At 35.4% G+C, this 23523-nt stretch overlaps 4 protein-coding genes across 5 annotated transcripts; 2 read left to right on the top strand and 2 right to left on the bottom strand.

The window, feature by feature from the left end:
* Window positions 1-81: 81 nt before the first annotated feature.
* LOC142976875 (ribokinase-like) lies at window positions 82-2037 on the bottom strand. Of its 2 annotated transcripts, XM_076120442.1 has the most exons (7): window positions 1785-2037; window positions 1624-1702; window positions 1329-1461; window positions 962-1246; window positions 717-838; window positions 500-650; window positions 82-301 (listed from the first exon to the last, which is right to left on the bottom strand). In XM_076120442.1, the coding sequence occupies exons 2-7, from the start codon at window positions 1668-1670 to the stop codon at window positions 113-115; spliced, it is 927 nt and encodes a 308-aa protein (XP_075976557.1). In that variant the 5' UTR covers window positions 1671-1702; window positions 1785-2037; the 3' UTR covers window positions 82-112. The 2 variants fall into 2 exon arrangements, with proteins under 2 accessions (XP_075976557.1, XP_075976558.1); XM_076120443.1 differs by lacking the exon at window positions 1624-1702.
* A 1729-nt stretch (window positions 2038-3766) lies between these two features.
* On the bottom strand, window positions 3767-4711 carry mRpL17 (mitochondrial ribosomal protein L17). The gene is made up of 2 exons (XM_076120444.1): window positions 4409-4711; window positions 3767-4282 (listed from the first exon to the last, which is right to left on the bottom strand). Exons 1-2 carry the CDS (start codon window positions 4604-4606, stop codon window positions 3887-3889), a joined length of 594 nt encoding a protein of 197 aa, XP_075976559.1. The 5' UTR covers window positions 4607-4711; the 3' UTR covers window positions 3767-3886.
* Window positions 4712-4882: 171 nt separating this feature from the next.
* Grip163 (gamma-tubulin complex component 6) lies at window positions 4883-19233 on the top strand. The gene is made up of 16 exons (XM_076120908.1): window positions 4883-5467; window positions 5636-5834; window positions 6098-6291; window positions 6672-6810; window positions 7142-7288; window positions 7599-7810; window positions 10024-10216; window positions 10514-10646; window positions 10912-11134; window positions 11485-11716; window positions 12321-12513; window positions 13916-15035; window positions 15297-16101; window positions 16459-16682; window positions 17086-17423; window positions 17743-19233. Exons 1-16 carry the CDS (start codon window positions 5066-5068, stop codon window positions 17981-17983), a joined length of 4995 nt encoding a protein of 1664 aa, XP_075977023.1. The 5' UTR covers window positions 4883-5065; the 3' UTR covers window positions 17984-19233.
* Window positions 19234-19688: 455 nt separating this feature from the next.
* Window positions 19689-21751, top strand: LOC142976979 (uncharacterized). Its single transcript, XM_076120631.1, has 2 exons — window positions 19689-20326; window positions 20416-21751. The coding sequence occupies exons 1-2, from the start codon at window positions 20007-20009 to the stop codon at window positions 20474-20476; spliced, it is 381 nt and encodes a 126-aa protein (XP_075976746.1). The 5' UTR covers window positions 19689-20006; the 3' UTR covers window positions 20477-21751.
* Window positions 21752-23523: the final 1772 nt, after the last annotated feature.

Below are 23523 nucleotides of genomic sequence, written 5' to 3'. Positions count from 1 at the left end.
ATAAGAGACATAATATTTTCTTATAATAATAGTATGTAGTGTGTAGAATAAGATGTTTCATTCAAATAAAACCTTATGGTATAATGAGATATACATTTGTTTTATTTACTGTTCACAATTTTATGTATTGATATTCCCTATTAAATGCGTCAATTTTTTCTGGGTAACTTTTTTGTGTACCCTCTTTGGTCACTGAGAGTGTGGCAACATGACAAGCTGCACCAATGATTTGATGCAAGGGTTGTCCTTTATATGTTACCAAATATGTTGCTAGAGCTCCAACAAAGGCATCTCCTGCTCCCTGTCAAAAATATGTTAACAGTAGTTTAATAAATCATTAAATTATATAGTCAATACTGCAATTTGCGACTGCTTCGAATTATTTTTTTTATCCATGTCTGTTCCTGTGCTGGGCAAAATGAGGAAGAGAAAAAAAGAAAATAAAAACGTAGATTAATACACTAAGACAAAGAATAATAACAAGCCAGTGTTTTCTTACAGTAGTATCCACAGGAACAACTTCTTCACACAAAACATGTATGGGTTGTTGATCATGCTTCGACATATAAACAGCACCTTTGGATCCCAGGGTAATGATAACTGTTTCACATCCAGCATCAAGCAGTTTTTTTAAAGCATCAACAGCATTTCTAAAAAAAAATAACCATGTAATCTATTGATATGTAACTAGTAGTAAATTATATTAATTTACTCACGTGATATCCACATCAAAGTTCGTAAGTAATGAAGCTTCAGGCTCATTGACGCATAGAATTGTACAATGGGGCAATATTTCATCAATACCTGCTTGTGCTGGAGCAGCATTGAATAACTTTATCTGTATTTGTAAAATAAAATATTATTATAAATAAGATGCTGTATCCATATATCTCATTAAATTTAATCAACATTTTATTATTTGCGTATAATATAATTTAGTATTTCTTGTTTTAACACTTACACCCTTACTTAATTTAAATGCTTCTAGCATTGTTTCAAATGGTGTCTCTAACTGGCCAATAAGAACATCAGCATTTTTTATAAGTTCGGCTGAATTTGCAACATCCTCCTTACTAAGATAATTATTTGCTCCTGGTACTACAACAATCTGATTTTCACCATTCTCAGCTACAGATATTTGTGCACAGCCTGTTGTTACATTTGGTGTTATCTTAGCATGTGTAATATCTACACCATGATTCTTCAAATTTTCTTTATACTTTTCACCCCATTGGTCATCACCAAGCTAAAAAATAAAACCTAGATAATTAAAGAACACTCAATACATTACAATAAACTCATATAGAGGCAATAACAAAGATAATTACACTACAGATCATGTAAGTATTTCCACCCAATTTTGCAGCAGCAATACATTGGTTAGCCCCTTTTCCACCAAAACTTGTAGTAAATTTTGTTCCATGAATTGTTTCTCCAGGTTTAGGTAGCCTTGGTGCATATCTAAAACAATGTACATTTCTAGGTTAAGTACCTACTTTAAATTATAACATTTTAATTATTATTGTATAATTCATTTTTAAATAATTATTTCGACTATATTTTAGAGGCAGCTGCATTTCAAGTTATAAATTAATTTAAATTACAATACTTCTAGATACGTACGCAGTAAAATCTACACCGCAAGATCCAATAACCACAATTTTAGACATATCTCTTCGACACGATGAAATCAGCTTTGATTCTATGCAAAAACTAGATATGAAATGAAAGATCGTACGTTCATGCCACTAAAGTAATAAATTCTTGTACTTTTCCTTACTTACCTATACAATGTAGATATATGTATAAACTAGTAGGTATTGTCTTACAAATGTTATGATAACGACTTTGATAATACAGTTATTACGATTGATAACAAGAACGCATAAGGCATAGATTATAAGTGGAGATCTGAATCTTTGTTACAGTTTTTGCTCTATCCTGATATTTACTATTTTATTTCCACTGCATTATAACCTTTAGCTTAGGTACAATAATGAGATTATCATAACATTTTATTAAAGCAGTCACCAAGAGTTGAATGACAGTGACACTTGACAGAAAACGCTTTGAAAAAAAAAATAAGCCCCGTCTCACCACTTCAAAATATCTTCCAGATAGCTTATCTGACAAAATTTTGAGAGCGTTATTTTTTTCTTTCTTTCACTTTATTTAGTAGATATGTTATTTAAACAGTGATACTGGCCCTTAAAAATATTATTAGGCATTGTTTATACAAAATTTTGGTCTCACTCTTCAGCACACAACATTTTCCACACTAATTCGGTATTAATAAAAATAATTTAAGAAATATTTATAAATCATAGATTCATTAACCCGAAGCAAACACTCTAAAAATGTTTCGAAGATGTGTGTATTAGAAATAATAATTATATTGTTTTAACGGTGAAAGAAAACAAGATGATGAAACTTTGCATGCCTAAAAATTGTTTTTTACTTTTTATCTTGAGGGTACGCAAGAAAGGCCCCAACCCCCACTTGGTGAGCGTGGTGGACTCCATGCTCAATCTCTCCCTCGTTTGGGAAGAGCCACTTACCCGGCAGTGTGATACAAAAGGGTTAAAAAAGGTATTACCTCATCTGCCCTACCTATTTTTTTGCGCACTCTTATTTTAGTGATTGCATGCACATAAAATGATCAATTAATCGTCGTTGTTCGGACCAAAGACTTCGAAATTATGTTATATTTCGTCGATGATATGCTATATTGCGTAGTAAAAGTTAAACAAGCTTGATGTTATTATAGAATAGGTAGGTACAGTCCTAACGCCCTTGCACGCCTTTGCTACAGTAGACTACAACTTTTCATATCATTTATAGCTGACCCGCGCAACTTCGCTTGCGTCACCTAAGAGAATGGGTCAAAATGTTCCCCGTTTTTGTAACATTTTTCGTTGCTACTCCGCTCCTCATGACCGTAGCGTGATGTTATATAGCCTATAGCCTTCCTCGATAAATGCGCTATCTAACACTGAAATAATTTTTCAAATCGGACCAGTAGTTCCTGAGATTAGCGCGTTCAAACAAACAAACAAACTCTTCAGCTTTATTATATTAGTATAGATATTTTTGTCAGAATTCAAATCATTCAAGGAGATTGCCTCTTTGCCGCCAAACAACTTTGACAATACGTACGTAACCAGTGATTTTTGGGTCTGCTTGAAAATAATCATCGCACGACGGCGAGGGCTATCGCGTCATGCAAAACTTGCTAATATGTGTTGTTTTGAAAGAGCTTACCTAAGTCTTGAAACAAATATTAGGTGAGTGTATTTTTCCAATGTACTTTCCAAAAAAGGTCGAATGTTTGTTTTGCTAGCAAATATTATTTAACAGATAAAAATAAGCTGCAACTAAACAAAAAAGGTGAATCCTCAAGGTGTATGAGAAAAAAATTAAACCCTAGCACAAAATGAGTAAAAAAAGGAAGAAGTCATTGCAGATATTAATGGGTAAAAGGTTGATTTTGCTTGAAATGTATGAAGGGATCAGTAGGTACTGATTAATTAAATGTTATCTAGCCTACCAGGAGATGTTTTTTTTATTTGAGTGATGTGTAGTCAATAATATATTTTTCATTAATTTGTAGATTAGTGGATCATACTTTTTTTATGTATCAATCTGCATCAGTGCAATGTGTCCTATTAGTAACAAAACAAGCTCACGCCAGGCAATAAACATAGCCCGGGTCACTATCATCGGATACGGTGAAGAGGACTATTTATATAGTAACAAAAAGATAGGATTATCAACGATAAATAAATTTTAATCAGGGACACATTGATGTAACTATTGTATTTATTTCTACATGCTTTGATCTTAAATAAATTTTAAACTAGAAGAATTCAAATCATTTAGTTATGATTCAGCTATCAGTTGGTTTTTCAGTAGTTGTTTCTTGATCCTTTTTCAATGCTTTTTTATCCATTTTACTAGCCATTTCTGCATATTTGGATTGTCTGTAGTCGTGCTTAGCAGCATCAAGAAGTACATTCTGAATCAGATATTTGTTGTTTACTTGTTTGTTAGTGAGGTCTGGGTATGGGTTCCCTCTTAGTTCTAGCACAGATTTTTCGAGAATACGAGCATATTGGGGCTTTGGTGCTCTGTACATTTTCGTATAAGATAAATGTGAATTTTCATATCTTGGGACTAAGACTTTGAAAAGTTTGTGTACAAGTTGCTTTTCTAGAAGCCAAAAGTCTGCTGCTTCCATGGTTGGTTTGTGACAGTCGCCATTGCGAATTGCTTCTGAAATAAGCTGAAAGTAAAACAAACATAGTTCAGTACAACAATAAATTTAATATTGTAGGGGTAAGAGAGCTATAAGTTAAGGCTAGTTTTACATTTTGGTTTAACAGGTTATTAATTTGTCCTTACTACTTACCCTCTCTGCATATTGTCGTGCTTCATCAGCTCTAGTTTCATTCAACTCTATTCTTTCGTACTTTATTAAACCTGTTACAGTTTTACGTAATTTATCTAGTCTGCCTTCTGGGCCCTTTGGGTTTCGAAGATTCCGATGTCTGGGCGGGACCGTTATACGCAGTTTCGAGACCAACTTAGAAACTTCAGCTTGATTCATTTTGTCTTAGATAGAGTATTTTTCCTATTGAATTTGTTTATGAATCAAAATAACAAAACCGAAATGAAAGTTAGGTTATATTAACCATAAACTACTCTCAAAGTTTCTACTTTTTTTTAATACTGTAGACAATATCAGTCTAAATAGAGTGGTTTAACATTAACCGTAGTGACTCGACTAAATACATTGGATTTTAACGAGGGTCAGTTTTGTTAATGTTGGCAAACCTTTTTTGGATTTGACAGAATTCAATTTGACAATGTTATGGTTTGACGAATGATGGTCGCTGACCGGACATAAACAGTAACAGTTCTGTAAATTCTGGGAATCTGTAAACTACAGCTGTAGCTGCGTTGCGGCTAACTCCATTGTTATCTTGTTTTTAGGGATAAAGTACAATGATACCTATTTGAGTTCTTATGAATTATTTTGATTTACGATAATTTTATTCTTGAAATCATGGCTTATACTAGCAGAGAAGATGTTGGTGTTTTCAATCTACTTACTGAATTGTGTACTAAAACAGCTAGCAAATATTGCAATCAGAATCGAGTATCGCAAAAGCGACTTATGGCCAAGATGCGATCTAATGCTTACGAGATAATATTGAAGAAATCTCCCAAAGATTTAAGCGCGGTCAAAGGGGAGCCAATTGTTGATCTTTTGTCGTACTACTTGGTGTACCAACAAAATATTAGAAACGTGGCCGAGTACAAGAGATCAGTGGAACTAAAGCAGATAATAAGCGTACTTCGTAACACAGACTTCGGTGATAGTAAAGGAGATGTTTATAGCATTATACGATTTTTGGTTGCTCTCAGCAACACAGTCAAAGAAGATCTGTCACCTGAAATGTTTCAGGTATGTTGTTGCTATTGGATTATTGATCAAACCGGTATAACTTTTACTTTGTATACTGCAGAAGTTGTGGTGACGAAATTTTTTGTATTATACTTCTATTAAGCTAGTTATTGCCTAGTAATATTATTATAACCATCTTAAATTATAGTTCATTTATATTCATTTCAGAATCCGTTTTCATTTGGGCTTCTGGATGAGATGTTGCCAAAACCCAAAAGGGAGGTGTTTGGTTCTCCACAACCATATGCTTACTTTCCATCTCATGTGTTTGAGCTGCCTTTCTCATTGAAACGCCAAGCTGCATTGAATCCTCAGAAATCACAAACATATACTGAATACACAGTGGAGAGTTTTGATTCTAGATCATGTGAGTATATTTTTACAAATTGAATAAAAATCACTAGTGAAAAAGTGTGATTTTTGTATATTATTATTTGTATTTCTTTATAAAATTACTGGCAATATATATATTTTAATTTGTTGTCACTTTGTCACAAGCATTCACCTTCATAAAATCCTTTTAACACTACTCCATCTTTAAATAAATTAAAAAAGGTCTTGAGAATTACATCCTACTGCAGTGCCACACATGAATATAATTATTCATACATGTATTTTGTATTCTTACAGTTCTACCAAGCTCTGCAAATTCACAAAAAGGTCACAATGAACTGAAGACATTTCTGAGTCCGATGTCTTTGGCCTCAATGACCTCAACCCATGTATCACCATATCCTCATAACAACGTAATGAACTATCCCAGGTTGACTGTGCCCAGAGACTTACATATACCCAGTTCAGTGATCACTGATCCTAATGTTAAGGTATGGATGTGAAATATTACTAATTTGGCATTAATCTTTTTTTGTGTTTTTTGTGAGGATATTTGTTATTCTTTAACACAGACACTGCTGAAAGGCTTTTAACAAAAACAATAAAACTAAGTATAGAGAAAGATTTATGTTTAAACAAAAGCTACTTTTTTTAATCAACCATCAAGTGGCTTAAAAAGCAAATAAAACTGTATGAGAGTGGAGCTTTGTGGGTACTAGCACTGGCCCATTTATATCATTTTATGATATTAATAAAGGCTCATCAAATATTTATTAGCATTTGAACATTATTCTACAGTTAATTTGGCAACTGCTATAAACATTGAAAGAGCTCTTGTAATAGTAAATTCTAAGCTAAAGTTGTGTTACAGATATCATTAGCAAGTACAAATATGAAGTCTGAGATGAAGGAAATGTTCCGGGCTCACACAGATGATGGCTCTGTAGATATTTGGGAGCTAGCTACTCAGGTTGATAAGGATGTTCCCAATGACATATGGGATATTGTATGTAAGTATTCTTAGGAAACAGTCTTAACAAATAATCAACCCTTGCATTTATGAGGAACTAAAAATACCATGACATGAATACCTTGTGCTAAAAGGTATACCCACATTTAAAAGAATCCTCAATTTAACAGTTTATTTGAACATTGCATTCCAGAATTTTACAAAACACTTAATTTGAGAGAGAAATATTTTAAGTGTCAAAAATCGTAACAAATACGGCCTAAAGTTTCGTCGGTCATAGTTCTTACCCACATCTACTGTATTTGCGCCTACCATACTTGCAAAACTATAAACAGCCATCAATTTACTTTAAGGTACCAATTTTGTTTCAGGTAAAATGCCGCCTATAGAAGAGCGCCAATTAATAGCATCATCATCAAGAGAAGTTCGTTTGTGGCGAGAAACATACAGCGACATGCTTGCTGACTTCGATATCATACCAGAAAAACAGTTCATCAGACATATCATGTATTTAATATGTAAGTGAAAGCATTTCTCGGTATCAATTGTATAAAGATTTAAATAATCGTATCGTTTGTGTATAATCTTATCAAAAATTACAACAACTGAAAAATATAAATGCTGGATGACATAAATATTTTTTTGTGTATAAATTGTACATACATAACTACGTAAGTGAAATGGTAAGTGGTAAAGCAACTGCTTTTACCATCGCTCCATTAGCAATTGTGCTTATATTATAAAAATGTTTTAACTCAAATATTTACTCTTCTACTTAAACACATATTTTGCTTATGACATGAAGTCAACATACTGCTTTTGTTACAGTCGGTGTGGAAACAAGTTCATTTCCATTCAGCCAAGAATCGAACTGTTTTTACATGAAAGATGACTTGGTGCTGGAAGGAATATCTAAGGAACATATCAGAGGATATATATCAGAACTTTTGCTCGTCGGCACTTATTATAGACGGCTTTATAAGTTTGCGTTCAATGAGTCCTTGGAGGACCATTTTCATAGTAATGGATTGGTTTATGAGGTAAGTAAAAAGTTTGACTGAATGATGACTGATGTATAAATTTACGATCCAAATCATACACCTTGATGCAACGCGGATTAACGTAAGACATAATTACAAAGTGTGTATTATTGTGTGTCTGTAAACGCGATTTTCGTTAGTTTAACCCTCTTATAACGGGAATGTTTATTGCGTTTTGCCTTGCCTAATGAGTTTTGTTGTTTATTTACATAAAATACCTGTTGTGCCGCATTTTCTTTAAATTAGTTATATACACTCAGCGGCAGAAAAAGTGGTCCAAAGCAAAACTACGATAAAACTTTTTAGAATATCAATATATGGTTATTATTTTGGCTATAACTATTAGTTAAACAGTTTATACACAAGTTTAGTTACAATTTACACTAAATAGTCGTAATTTTTAATCAAAAATGGGAAAAATTAAAAAATACAGCTTTTGTCGAAATCGCTTATTGAAAGTTTTTGCAAAAAACTAATTCTGCACCAAAGAAAAAATCTAGTTTATACCGCGTGTTACCTCCTCTAGCATTTATGGTGACCTGCATGCATTCTGGCATACTTTGGAGGATGTTTAATTACTTCTTGAAGAACTTTATCCCACACTCTGACTAGAGCGGTTCTTCGCTCACCAAGGGATTCTGGTGGATTGGGCAGTGCACATACACTATTTTTTAGCATGTGCAAGACATGTTCTATGGGTTTGATGTCTGGACTGTGAGCAGGCTAAGCCAGTTTTTGAATCCCGATATCAGCAAGGTGCGATTCCACAACGCGGGCGCTATGAGCGCGCGCATTAAACTGCATTAGAGTTAATCCTCCCGACCAATGAAATCCATAAGTGGTACAACATGGTCTTGGAAGATTTCTTCAATGTACCCGGCTGCTGTTAGGCGCTGATCTACGATGACAAGCTCCGTACGTGCCTCCAAACATACACCTCTCCATACCATAACAGACCTACCTTTGTAACTGACCGTCTGACGTGTTGTGTTGGGAAAAAACCGTCCTTAATGGCGTCTTTACACTCTCTCACGACCATTTGGTGCTCTTAATGCTATTCAGCACTCATCGGTTAACAAGAACTTGCTCCATTGGTCGATAGCCAATTCACATGTTTACGAGCAAATCGTAATCGCGCAACTCGATGGTGTCTCTCGAGTTCTGGTACTCGGGTTGGTCTTCCTGCCTGTAAATTACGTTCTTTTATCCTTCGCCTCATGTTACGTTCACTAAGAATGACTCCGCGTGCCGCTTGAAGCCTCTAGTGAATCCCAAACGTTGTCAGAAAGCGGTTTCTCAGCACCTCGAGGTTAACAAATCGGTCATCTCTTGCGGATGTACATCGTGTTCGTCCAATTCCTGGTCGCCGCGTGTAGAGACCAATCTCACGATACCTCCTAATCGCAGACCTTAAAGTGGTACGCGATACATTGAAAAATGCAGCCACCTCTCAATGGTAATGGCCCTGATCGGACAACAAGACCACCTAAGCCACTTGTTCAGCAGTAAGTGGCATCTTCAAATCTTTTCTAAAATCTAAATAGACCAATAATCAATAAAAATCATAAAGAAAATCGTTTCCGTGCAGCAATATTTCAAAATACAGAATTCAACTGACCTCTCGAATCAACACTGAATTCAGTTCTATCACACATTGTTAGAAAAAGTCATCCGTCACTTAAATTAATCTGAAATTCAACACTTCATAACACTAAACAGATCACTTCGCAACTACTTACAACAATATATCTTTCATATATTACTTAATTTGTTTACAAATTCACGATAAGCGCTTGGGCCACTTTTTCTGCCGCTGAGTGTATTAATTTACTACAAAATGACGCAAAAATTATGTAATAATTTGTGAAATCTACATGAATTAATACTAAACTTAACTTTTCGGTTTCCTTCCCATTTATTTTTGTTTAATTTATAAAATCTATACTAATATTATAAAGCTGAAGAGTTTGTTTGTTTGTTTGAACGCGCTAATCTCAGGAACTACCGTTCCGATTTGAAAAATTTCTTTCAGTGTTAGATAGTCCATTCATTGACGAAGGCTATACGCTATATATCATCACGCTACGACGAATAGGAGCAGAGTAGCAATAAAAAATGTTACAAAAACGGGGAAACATTTGACCCATTCTGTCTTATTATGTGACGCAAGCGAAGTTGCGCGGGTCAGCTATTATCTTATATATCTGTTTCAGGCAGCGAGAGAAGTAGTTAGAACATATTTACTAGACTTCCGCCTGGTCGCGACCGAGATATATGAAAACTGCTGTAAGGCCAGTAATGAAGGTTTGAACTGTATGCCGACTTTACTGCAAATACTCTTCCATTTAGAACCACTGAAGTATGAGATAGAAACTATTGCTTCCATTTATAAGGTTGTGGATAAAGGTAATCTTAGTTTACATTATTTGTTTGAAAATTAGTATGCATGACAGGATAATATGTGAATGTTATAAAGCAAAATTAGTTCGCAGGGTTTGTAGCAATTAGCGCATACTGACAAAAATAATTACTTAGAACACAACTGGGTTGCTAAAATAAGGAAAAAAGTTACATCTTGAACAGGCTTTTAATATGCCCTCTTATAATCTTCCGATATTTAGTTTACAGGTGGTAATACTTTGATTACCTTTGCTGATCTTATCATAATCTTTATAATGTGTGTGCAATTGTGCATTGTTTTAGATGCCAAAGCTGCAATCCCTCATGGTGCCGAACTGATGTCGTATTTGTTTAACGAAATATCATTGATCACACACAAACAGACATCGCTTACTGTGTACAACTCATTGTATACTGTCTGCAAAGTTTATTTCAAGTAAGAAACATTAACTTTTTTTAAACTTAACATTCTTTGTACTTAGAGCACATACACTGACTGAAAATTCAATAAAAGCTAGTTAAACGTTAGCTTGCATGAATGGGCAGTGCTAGCATAATTTATTGTCAAAGCAGTTTCCTTTATCTTAGTTCTATACTTACGTCAACACAAATTTTTGTTTTTAGTTTACTTTTAAATAGATTCCAGCGACCTATGAGGGCTATAAAAGTCCCTAAAAAGTAATCGTTTCTAACAATTTCAGATTCATCGAGCGCTATATATTCGAAGGCGAGCTAGACGACCGATACAACGAGTTTTTCATACGCAAAGACAATCAATACGTGAACTGTAGGTCTAAGAGGTACTGGGATAAGGGATTCCACATCACACAGAGTGTCGCTGTACCGGAGTTTCTGAAATCTCTTGCAAAGTTCATACTGCTGTGCGGAAAGTCTCTGCGGTTGTTGAAACTTTGTAACCCTAGTGTAAGTATTAATGCATATAGTACGATAGGCCTACCTAGTTGGTTTTATTTTGTTTGTAATATTTTTTGCTGATTTGATATGGTGGTGTATACGATGCTGATCGAGAGGTTCCGGGTTCGATTCCCGGGTCAGGCGAAATAGTTTTGGTCTTTTCTATTGTGAGAATCGTGCCCCGTAAATAGCTACAGACTCGCCCCCGATTCCATTTTGGGATATGTAACGGTGAAATTTGGGTGTATTTCATACAAATCTGCCTATAGCTTGGTTTAAAATAGGCTTGACGCCAAAATATTTAATACATCTTTGGGTAAAATAGGCGTTCTCTACAAAAACAATATTTTTTTTTCTAGGATCCATTAGTTCTTCTAATATCTTCAGACCATCCTTCAGTAAAATGTTGTGCAAGTTTCGAAGAGTTAGAACATCAGCAGCAAGTGTTAGATGTATATCGTACAAGATGCTTGTTCGTCAGTGGAGAACTGGTTACTTTTGATCAAATACTATTGAAAAGAGAGGCTGAGAGAAAAGCCTTCACTGAAATGGCGTCTTTGAAACAGGCTGAGACTATGGAGAAGATTGTTGGTAAGTCATATTATTTTGGAAGATGAATCCCCAGCTTCGAATCCAAGAATATAGGTAATAGCTGACCCGCGCAACTTCGCTTGCGTCACATAAGAGAGAACGGGTCAAAAATTTCCCCGTTTTTGCAACATTTTTCATTGGTACTCTTCTGCTATTGGTAGTAGCGTAATGATATAACCTTCCTCGATAAATGGACTATCTACTACTGAAAGAATTCAAATCGGTACAGTAGTTCCTGAGATTAGCGCGTTCAAACAAACAAACAATCAAACAAACAAACTCTTCATCTTTATAATATTATAGTATAGAATATTGTTAGTAAATGTTCATAATGAACTGTAGTTACTTTGAACTTTTTTTCACGAAAAAAAATCTTAATAGAATAGGGTCGACAAGTGAATTTCAAAGCGTTATTAATTCTCTGATTGCTTAGAAAAACTCTATCGCGCTACTTGGCTGGGGCTGAGACGCTAGCAATAGGCAGTACGATGCATCAACTAACAAAAAATATTACTGAATACTTATTTAATACTACTATACATATATTTAGGAGTGACATTTAAATACGTATTATAAGTGTTAAGTAAACAACGTCTTCTTCTAGCCGAACGTAAGAGACTAGCACAGCTAATAATAGCAGAGAAACAACATTCGTTGCGAGTGCTCGAAGCTGCGATGGCCGAAGCCAAAGCAGCTAAATGTAAAGCGAAGCAACGAGAACGAATTCGACACGAGCTAGAACATGCTGCGGAGAAGGCGAGCGAGGAAGTTGATGCGAAATTAAGAGATAGTGAAAGGTTTGTATTACCCATATTCATTTTGAAATATATTTTTTTTATTAAAAAAAGACATCTTCTACAACTAATATCTGCAAACAATTGTGTCGCGGGGACGACGTTTACACACATATAACAACGGACGCGAAGTACCAGACGTGAAATCATTATTTGTGGGTCATATAAAGAAATAACCATGTGGGAATCGAACTCACGACCTCCCGACGCAGTGGTAATCGCGTGGCGACTAACTTAACCACTGCTCTACAGAGGCCGTCAAAATTCAGTCGGGCAATGAAAACGTTCAAACGTTCAACGAATAGTTTTTCCGTCTTAATTATTTTTGATGCTAGAAAGGAGAATGGGCACTCCTGGGCGGTCGGCGGCCATTAATGAAAGTAGTGTCAAATTAAAGTAATAGTAACTAGGAACAAGTTTTACTAAGAACGTTTCGCTGCAATTCTTCTAGGAAACAATATATTGACATGTAAATATAATGGAATTTCATAGAACAAATATAATTATTTCGTGTCTGTAATGCATTTAATGTTGTGTAATAACGTTACATCTTCTTATAACGATTGCAATGCCATCAACATGAACAACAATCGTACCTCGTATCTATCTATCATATGGTTAACCTAGTTTCAAAGTTGTTCAAGCCGCTCGAAAGAACATAGCTTAACGATTGTTATCTTAGTTCACAACAACCGGGACCGACTTTTTACGTGCCCTCGGAAGCACGGAGACGCTCAGTTCAAATACCACTATGCGGTCACCAATCTATGGAATGACCGCGCCATCGGTTGCTTAACCCGCAGATCGTTTACCGACCAGTGAACGCAACTGGCTATGAACGCCTTATTTTTTAAGCTGAGCATTCAAGACAGGGCTTATATAATATAGAAGTGTATCATAAGCAACAGTTAATAACAACAACTTAATGTTTACTTGTTACGATATTTATATATTTACTTGTTATGATTGTTCGAAAATTAATAATGTCTATATTTATATGCAATAATAGAAATAGTACTTTTTATTTAATCTCCGAATATAAGCCAAAGATATGTTTTTATACTATTAAAAGTGCTCAAAAACCAAAATGTATTTTATTGTCGCGTGTAAGTGCGTCGCGGCAATAAAACTTCTACACAGTAATTACAGGACCAAGCTACATTAAAAAAACACAAAATCAAGTTTGGCCGCGAATCGCCCAGGCTCCATACTATTTTGCCCATTCTCCTTTTACTGATGCTGTAAAATCTCACATTATCTTAAGTATTTAACACCATACCATAGAGAAAAAGAAAGAAAAAAATTAACCATAATTTTTTCTCATTAGTGTGCCTGAGTAGGTTATGAAGAAAATTATAAGATCAATACTTTAAACAGTTACTTATATGATCTTTATAAATTTTAGGAGCAAAATAATGGAATACTATTCCAAACTTAACATGGAAGTAGAGAAAAGTAAAATGCACACAGAATGGAAAATCAAACGATTACAACTAGACCAGAGTAGGATGCAGCTTTTGTCAACGGAAGAACGAAATCTAAAGCGAGAGAAATTGGAACTGGAACATCAGAGGAACGAAGAAGTCATGGCAATGTCTATACAGAGCATTGATTATAGCAAATCTGATGACGAAATTGATAAAGAAACCGAACTGAACAGTGAAAATTTAGAAGCTGCGAAAGACGCAATGACTGATTCAGTACAATCTGTTGTAATGGAGGATGTAGAAGTAAAGCAAGCAGACATTCACAAAACAAAATCTATATCACAGACTTCTTCAAACGTTATAAGCGCTATTTGTAATGTTGCTAAAAGCTTCTTCGGCGTCTCGAGCTCTTATCACGAACATTGCGATAATCACAAAGAACTGGATGAACAAGGTAATATAGTTCCGACAAGAGTCCAGCCGACACAACACACGCAATCATCAAGCGATATTGGAAGTAAATTGGATGAGGTGAACGACAATCTACAATTTCAGAAAACGAAGCAAGAAGCTCTTTCGAATAAGCAGAAAGTTATGGCACATGAGTTTGGTCAGACTGATGTTGAGAACAATCAAGTGAAAGATCCTTCGTTGGTTCCGTTTGATGAAGAGAATAATCTTCACGAGGGTTGGTCACCTTTCATAGAAGCTAAGAGGAACAGACTTAAAGTTCTTGGTACGGAATTTGATAATGCCACTCCCGATGTAAAGCTGGCATCAGAACCGAGAACAGAAGCACAAAAGGAAGCTTTGATCAATAAACAAAAGGTGTTAGGAGTTGAATACAATCTTCCTACTGAAGCGGTCATTTTTCGAGAACCTGCGAATCAAGCGCAAGAAGAAGCGGTGCGTAATAAGAAAAAGATATTAACTTCTGAATACGAGACGAGATCGGTTCAAAACAGTCCGAGGAGAGAAAGTGCTAAGAGATCTGGTTTGACGTTGAATCTTAAGCCTTATGGTGAAACTTCTTCTGTGAATAACCTTGCAGTAACTCCTAATGCAGGAGCGGTCACTCCCGGTGATATATTTCCAGGGGTAAGTATTAAATTTGTTCTTTTACTGTGTTGCTAATAAACGTCGTGAAGGTTCTATTAGTTATACAGTGTTTTGTCACTTTTGTCGCATTTTGAAGCTATGTATGTCATGAGTGAAAAGGACAAATCACTGTATTTGCCTTTTTTATGTTAGTACAATATTTAGTCCAACGTTTGACGTAGCACTATGGTATTATGTCATATATGATTCCTATTTAGAAAATGAACGAGTTTTAGTTTTAATAAACGTTTCTTTTCATAGCTGGACCTCGAAACTCCAACTACCGCAGATATACCATTGGACGGTGCGATGACCGCCGACATTTTCACACCAAGAAGCGAAGCGAGCAAAGATTTAGAATCAGCTAAACCGAAAGACAAAGAGTTCCTTACAACGGACGGTTTCAACTTCCCATTAATGGTGGACGACGAAACAGCTGAATCGGAAATAAACAGTGACGTGCAAACTGTAGATACACCTGATAATTCACCATTTAAAGCAATAGAATCACCAGCCAGTAAATATAGAAATAAGTATTCATTCTTCAACATATTAGACGGGTCTTACACTCTCGACGAGTTCGATCCGTTCGGAATAAAAGACTTGAAAAGCTTCTCCAAAGATCACTTTACGAGTAGAATGAATTTGGATATGAATACCTCTTGTTACACTCACCCTTCAGTCATTTTTGAAGAAGTGAAAAAACCACCGTACTCCAATATTTTTGCTTCACATTTTGAATCAGAAGAAGAGGATAGTAAGAAAATTACTTGTGATAATATAGCAACACTGACTGCTTGTCTACAAAGATCTGTAATGTTGCCATTAACATATCAACTCGAAGTCGTTAACAACTCGATTCTAACGTATTTTCTCGTAAACCTCGATATGTATGAACATCTAAGGAGTTTGAAAGATTACTTCTTTCTTATGGATGGAGAATTTTCTAGGAGTATTTGTCACAATTTGTTTACTAAGTTGATAAAGACTTTGAATCCTCAAGAGTTACTGAATTTTGCTACATTGCATAACATACTGGACAAAGCGCTGGGATCGTCGATATCACGTAAGTTGAAACATATTTTCCTTCGTTGTTATGTCGACTATAATAGACATTTTATCCTATATTATTTTTTACAAAGACAAGTTTCGTGTTTTTTGGCAACATCATAGTAAGTAATTAATGTATTCAATATTTGTTGCTGATTTACAACTCAAATGTTGTTACAGGCACGTACACGCACAACGTACACGTCACGTTTCTATATGCAGGAGCTCAATAAAATTATTTTTCTAAATACACTCTACGTCAAAAAAAGCGAGACGTCGTCCGTTAAAATTTTCTTGATGAAACCGTATATACCATTAAGTAGGGGTGTGTGACTTAGATCGGATATATTAATTAATTTTATTTACATTGCAGATGTGCACAAATTCTCAGAAAATCTTTCATTCACGATAACGGAATCTCCTCTAAGCTTTCAACACAGTTCCCCGGACGTGCTACAATGTCTATCTCTCACTTACTCAGTCAGTTGGCCGCTGAACATAATATTGTCGCAAGAAGCCTTGCTACGATATGCTAAAGTATTCCAGTTTTTGATTAAGATGAGGAGGATATTCTGGGTGTTGGGCGAAGATTTTGAAGTAAGTAATGCTACAATTTGACATTGATTTAAAAAAAAGGTTGTAAATATTATTTTATGAGCACTAAATTGTCATGCACATTATGATGCCTTTACCCGTGGTCTATACCAGTAGCTCGATTCTCTAGCACTATCGACTACCTACAACTGGCTAGTCATCGAGAGTTTTTTTGATTAGCGCCTCTAACGGGCGTGGTAGGAACTATTTTGGCAGTACATTTTAAATGTCAAACTTTCGATACTCGACAGTACCGACTGAACAGAATCGTGCTACAGGTTTCAAAAAGAGAGCACCACAAGGTCCCATATTTGTTTTCATTTGGTCTACATCGAAAAATATAGACTAAAATTATTGACAATCTATTGTTTTCTACATATTTAATTAACAAAACTTCTCTTTTCAGTCTCTAAAACTGTCTGTAAAACTATCAAGACAGCATTCCCGCAAGCTGCTCAAGTCACCGCAATACATTTCAATTCAAATATATCGTCACATAATGGCCTCAATGATCAGAGCACTAGACAATTACATCGTAACTACATGCATACTTACTTCCTGGACGGAATTCGAGAACGATTTGAAGAAAGCAAGGACTTTGGATGATCTTTACGAATGCCACGTGGTTTATATAAAGAAAGTCTTGTTCAGGTGTCTACTTAATAATAGATCGACGCCGGTTATGAAGTTGCTGAATGATATATTCACCGTTATTCTGAAGTTTAGTCGAGTTTTGAAAGCTGGGTAAGTTGATGTTTAGAGAAATGTACCTTTATTTTTGATGAAGCGAACGTAATTTTTACATTTACTTAATCGGTATTAAATCAATTTTTATTATCCTTCTTTTCCTTTGGCTCGACCGACGCTTTTAAATATGCTTTGAAAGACAAGTGCAGTGTTTTAAATGAATCTAAGTTTATTTTTTTGGACTTAATAGCAATGTTTTCAATAAAGCCTTAACCTTGAAATTGACACAACAAAACATTTTATATTCTTTGACTTGTATGACTCACTGTCATTACACATTATTACACAATGTTTGACTAAATTTCTCTTGTTCTAGTGAATGGCAGCAAAAAGAACCAGACGGATGTTTCACACACACGAGCTTCGTACAACTGGAAGAGCTGTTCCATTTGTTTGAGAAACTTGCCAAATATTTGCACAAAGTCGTCACTAAGTTAATGGAGTGCGGTTATCAAAGGCATCTGGTAGAACTACTCACAATGGTCAATCTGAACGGGTACTACGACCCTGAGAAATCGAAGGATGATCATAATACTACAGTGCAGTCAACCACGTGAAATGTTAATAGCGTAATGTTAAGTTTTTTTAACTCGTTATTCTCCCACTGCTGGGCAAGGGTCTCCTCCCGAACAAGTTACAGATTAGGCCACCACGCTAGTCAAATGCTTGTTAGGGACTTTGCATGCCATTAAGAAATGTCTAATAACTTTTAGGCATGCAAAGTTTCATCTTGATGTAGTAATATTATAAGCTACTCTTAAAAAATGTAGCAGGAAAAGTATTTTGATTGAACATTCAGAGATGCTAATAAACTTGCCAGATTCAGACAGAGCCATTGCCAATATTTTATCAAGAATTGCTATTTTTGAAACAACAAGAAATAAACTGTTAAATGTAATAAAAGAAAAATTAAATACTTTGGGATGAAAAATATTTAGACTACTATATATGTATGTTTGAGTCAAAAATAAAGTATCTATTATTGAATCTCTATTCGATTATGAATTATGTAGAAGTAATGTTAATTAGCGAAGTAAAAATGGTATATTGTATTCAACCACTGTTCATTGTGAAAGACAAAATAGGTGTTAGTTACTGAATGAAACCAAATTGAAACCGCCTATAAATATATAATCGTGATTTATTGATTGATTATTATATTATTATTGATTTTCAAAATATACGGTCGCTACATTTATATTTCTGTTCGTAAATGTGTGTTATTGGCTTTTAATTGGCGTTAAATTATGGTGCTTATATGGTTTTTTAATCAAGAAAATGTTGCCAAAAAATGTAATATTTGGTGTCTCAATAAAAGTATTGGTTAATACGGCTTAGTTGAAATGTTACATATCTGAGAGTTGGAATATTTCTTGATATAACTGGATTGAATATGAATACTTGTCCCTAAAAGCCTGTTAGCAACGTAAATATTTAGTTTAGTATTTTTATTACCTAATGTAAAACTAAAAACCTATTTAATTTAATTCCATTTACTCTTCGCACAATTGTTGTTTTAGTGTAAGTTATTAATTATTGTTTTATGTACACTTTATTATCGGGCCCAGTCCATGACATTATTAGTTTTTTCCCACCTTTTAATCATGTGATAATTATATTTTATTATTAATGTCATTTAATGTTCTTGCAATGTAACTTTGAGCGTATGTTGAGCAATTATTGTTAACTTTGGGTTATGTCAGTAAATAATATAATGATTATGTATGATTTCAAATACACACTATGTTATATTTTAATAAAGTTTTTTTTTAAAGAAGGTTTTCTTATTTATATACCTCGAGTATTCTAATCATGAATCTGAAATCACGGAATGCGGAAAGATTATAATATTATCACTGTATTGTAACAGCTGACAAAAGTCCCATGTGAAAAAGTTATAAGAGCGACATCTCTTAGAATTGCATAGAAACAGTGAGAACAGGCCATTTGATCAGATTTAATGCTATAGTAACGCCACCTATTGTCGAGTAGTTGCAGATGCTACAGTAGCGCTGTCTTCCACGTAGTAGACGAACTAAATTTGTCCCATGTAAATGTGTGTGTTTACTTTTAACTCCATATTTATAGTAATTTTATAAAAAAAAAATACATTTACTATAGGAAGTTTATTTGTGTGTTATTTACTTCGCTATTACTAATTGTATATGATAGATAGCCAGACATAAACAACAGATAAAAGTTTCCTATAATCGCCACTGCTACAGTGGCGCCAATATTTTCCTTATAATCAGGGTGTGTTTTCACGAATACTTCATTCTACCGCAATTCGTCCTAGGGTTAACATCCTATCCTAATCAGTTCAGTGTGTGACATTGAAGTGAAAGCCGGTATTTCCTGCAATCTATCTCTGTTTTTCCTGGAAAACTCAACATAAAAGCAATTTTTTGTTAAAAATTATTGCATTTTTGTGAATATCAGAAACCAAGTGCAAAACAATCTTTATTTACAACAATCGATCGGAAAACAGTTTCCCACGATCGGACTCGGTTTTTCACATCGACGAAGTCGATATTCTACCAAAAACGTTAAAACTCAAGAGTCACCGTCACCGCCGCCGAGATGGCGTTCATGATGCCTGTAGTGAAGAACGACTGGGACATTTACAACTCGCAGCGGTCGCGGCGGACCTCGGAGTCGGCGGAGAAGGCGGGGCTCGGCGGCGGCCGCGTCCGCAAGGTGTCGGAGTCGCGCTCGGAGGGCCCGGCGCTGTCGCCGCGCTCGCACGCGCTGAGCCCGCACCGCAGCGCGCCCGCCATGCGCTCGCTGTCGTACTGCCGCGCGCCGCCGTCCCGCGTGTCGCTCCGCGCCGCCGCCGACAGCCCCAGCAAGGGCTCGGCTAGCCCCAAGGGCGCCGCGCGCGAGGACAAGTTCCACAGCAGGTTGGTGGAGAAGCTGAAGCGGGCGCTCGGACGCTCGGACTCGCGTCGCGAGGAGAGGAGCTCGTGAGCTAACGAGTGCTTGTGTGCAGGGCGCGCGCCGAGTCCCCGGAGCGGCGCTCGCGGTGCGGGGCCTGCGTGCCCTACCTGTGACACGAGCCGCGAGCGGCGACACACTATCTGTGATATGTTTCCGATAGTGAACGCGAAGAGATGAGTAGACACTTGATGAATGTGCTAACTAACCGCCTATGGTGTTTCCCGTGTTTCGGACGCTGAGAACCTAACGTTTGAACGTTACACATCGACACAATGCAATAGTTTTAGTTGTCATTACATTTGATTCGCTTTCCTTAACTGTTGCATGTTCGTTAGTCGTCGTACCGTTACTCATAATGATCAGGTTGTCAGATTTAGGTTGTAATAAGAAAGTCGTTGTATGGATTTTAAGACTGCGTTTAGTTTAAGCACACCCTGGGGTTCGACGAGTATTATTTTGGTCACCCCGGAGGTCACTAGAGGTTAGTTTGTGGCAATTCGCGAAGGGTATCTGTGATTCGTTATTTGTAAGTGGTTTAATTTATTTAAGCTGAAAGGGAAGATACAACAATGTTATTGTTTGCGAACCCTTAATATAATAACCTCTTGACATTATTTAATAACACCAAGTATTCACTGTCACATTGTTTGGTTTTGAAATTGCATAATTTGTTTCGGAATTGTATGTAATGTAGAGCAGCTCTATTTGGGAATTGGTTATAGAAGTATAATATCATTTGGAATGAATGCCATGGAGTGTAGGAGACCGTTTGTAATTGTACTATAGTTGTAATAAGAGTACCTTATATAAATGAAAATGTACACGTAGTGCAAACTGTCGATATTGATAATTGTAAGCGGTGTTGTATTGTAGTCATCGATGTAATAATACGATTTTTTATAGTTTATTATTGGGCGGAGTTTCGGCTCCTGCAACAATTTTGTTATGATTTTCGCTTGATTTTTTATTATCTTACCTGATGACTGTAATTGGACCAGCTTTGTTAAATAGTATTATCTATCAGTGAAACTGAGATCGATAATAGTGATATAAAAGTAAGATGTAAGAATAAATTCTAAAATTAAGTCATATCTCGATGAGATTCTGATGAAGGCAAACAGGAGAGGTTTCGATACGTTTATTTTGTTCGCTTGTCAAAGTTCCTTGTCTGTTGAACTGCCACTAGGTAGTTAGATAAGCTTATTTAAATTATTAGCTAGATGCAGTAGTTTTGTATAATATCAAATTCAAAATTTTACATTCTACCATTGATTGAGTGTTATTGTTTGCAAACATTGTATCAAATATGCATGTAATTGTCAACAGTGTCTGATCTGATGGTGTTAAACATATAAACATTAAAATAAAATATAAAGCTTATTCTGAAACATATCTTTTATTTCTTGTCATAGAGTGCACCTGTTTTTATCAACTTCATCCTAACACATGGGTTTTGAGTGATAACAAATGACTAATGATAGTGGTATGATTGAATGAAATATTGGCACTTAAATATTTTGGCGCACTGACTGGCTACGTCGATGTCGGCGACGACGCGCATAAAACTGCATGCCATAATATATTTCGAATAATTTGGCCACGTGTAGAGTCACTGAAAACAAATCAAATTCCTTACTGATTATTTTACGATTGTACTATAGAAGAAAGATGGCATCTTGTGACGTGTATTTATCATTAAAAGCTATATCTGTCGTTATAAATACGAAAAGTCTGCATATAGTAATATGACATAGTTTGTATCAATCTTAAACTGGCTAATTTATTTTGATTTTCAATAAGAAGTTACCTAAACGTTACAGGAAATTCTGTCCAATATTTTGAACTCTACATTTGTCAACTCTCGAAGGTTCTCTACCAGATTATTTGCGGTTCAATTCATAAAACTTATAAATATACCGTAACGAATTACTAAGAAAACCATAACTTGAGTACAATTCGTAATACACAGTTGTTTATTGCTCTATGAAAATAAACTGAGGTGTGGTAAAACGTAGGATTATTACACGATAAAAATACCACACATTTAATTTAATATTCTTCCCATTTTTAATTCAGAAGTAGTTATTTCACGGGATCTTTGAATGCCTTAAAATAGTCTACAATACAAAGGCTATGAAACCATGCCCTTTCTCAACATTGAAACGTACGCTCAAGCAGTGCAACATGCATTAGTAGGCCGGTCGATCGATAACCCAACACCATCACGGCATCACACTCGTCGTTCGCCGTTCTCGAAGTTTCGCGTCGTTCTATGGACTCTTTAGAGAGCAACAAAGAGCTCTTACTTTACTTTCGTCGTTAATACTAAACTCAAAAGTTTACTAAAATATATTGATGTTTATTTAATTTGACCTTTTAAAGTAAAATTAGTGAATGTGAAGTAAGTGTTGAGGTTGGTCTTGTATGATTCAAGCGGAGAATTATTTTTAGACACGTGTTAAGTATTTTAATGTGTGCGAGAATATTTAAGATATTATTCATTTGTGAATTGATGTCGTTATGATTAATATTGGATCATGAATGCATCCGGCTCATGGTTTAAATCGATAAAGCAATTTACTAATTGTATTCATTTTTAGTTTGATCGCTTAATCATTTAGTTGTTCTCCGAAGCTATTAGGTATTAAAGAATAATCCATATATTTATCAATTATTACACCACAAATTCCATAAGATAAAGTAATTGTAAACGTCATTACAATTTTAATGACACACGGTTTTCATAGAAATAAAGATAGTAGTAATCTATATGACGGAATAAATTGCGACGAAACTAAACCTAGTGTAATATTTTTGTCTGATAACCGATAACATAAACCTGGTATAACCTTTAAATTAATACTAATCAGGACTGTAACAAGAAGAATGTACCGATAAAGTGTGCAGTGGAAATTTCCAAACGATAAGTACTGAAGACTCTTGTGACCAATGAATGAATCACTTTCTTCACGACTCTATAGACGGTTCAAAACAACGCAGATTTAACCGTGCACAAAGTACGAGACGAATTGCGATTATGAATACGCAAATATTTTGCTAAGAATGTAGGTGTTTTGTCACACAAGGGTGATATTTTGTTTGAGAGCTTACTAATTGTAAACCGAAGAATTTTGTACAGGTACTAAGTATGTCAGTTTCA

Source organism: Anticarsia gemmatalis, chromosome 12 (assembly GCF_050436995.1).
Source record: "Anticarsia gemmatalis isolate Benzon Research Colony breed Stoneville strain chromosome 12, ilAntGemm2 primary, whole genome shotgun sequence".
Taxonomy (NCBI): Eukaryota; Metazoa; Arthropoda; class Insecta; order Lepidoptera; family Erebidae; genus Anticarsia; species Anticarsia gemmatalis.
This window is presented reverse-complemented; position numbering and strand designations above follow the sequence as displayed.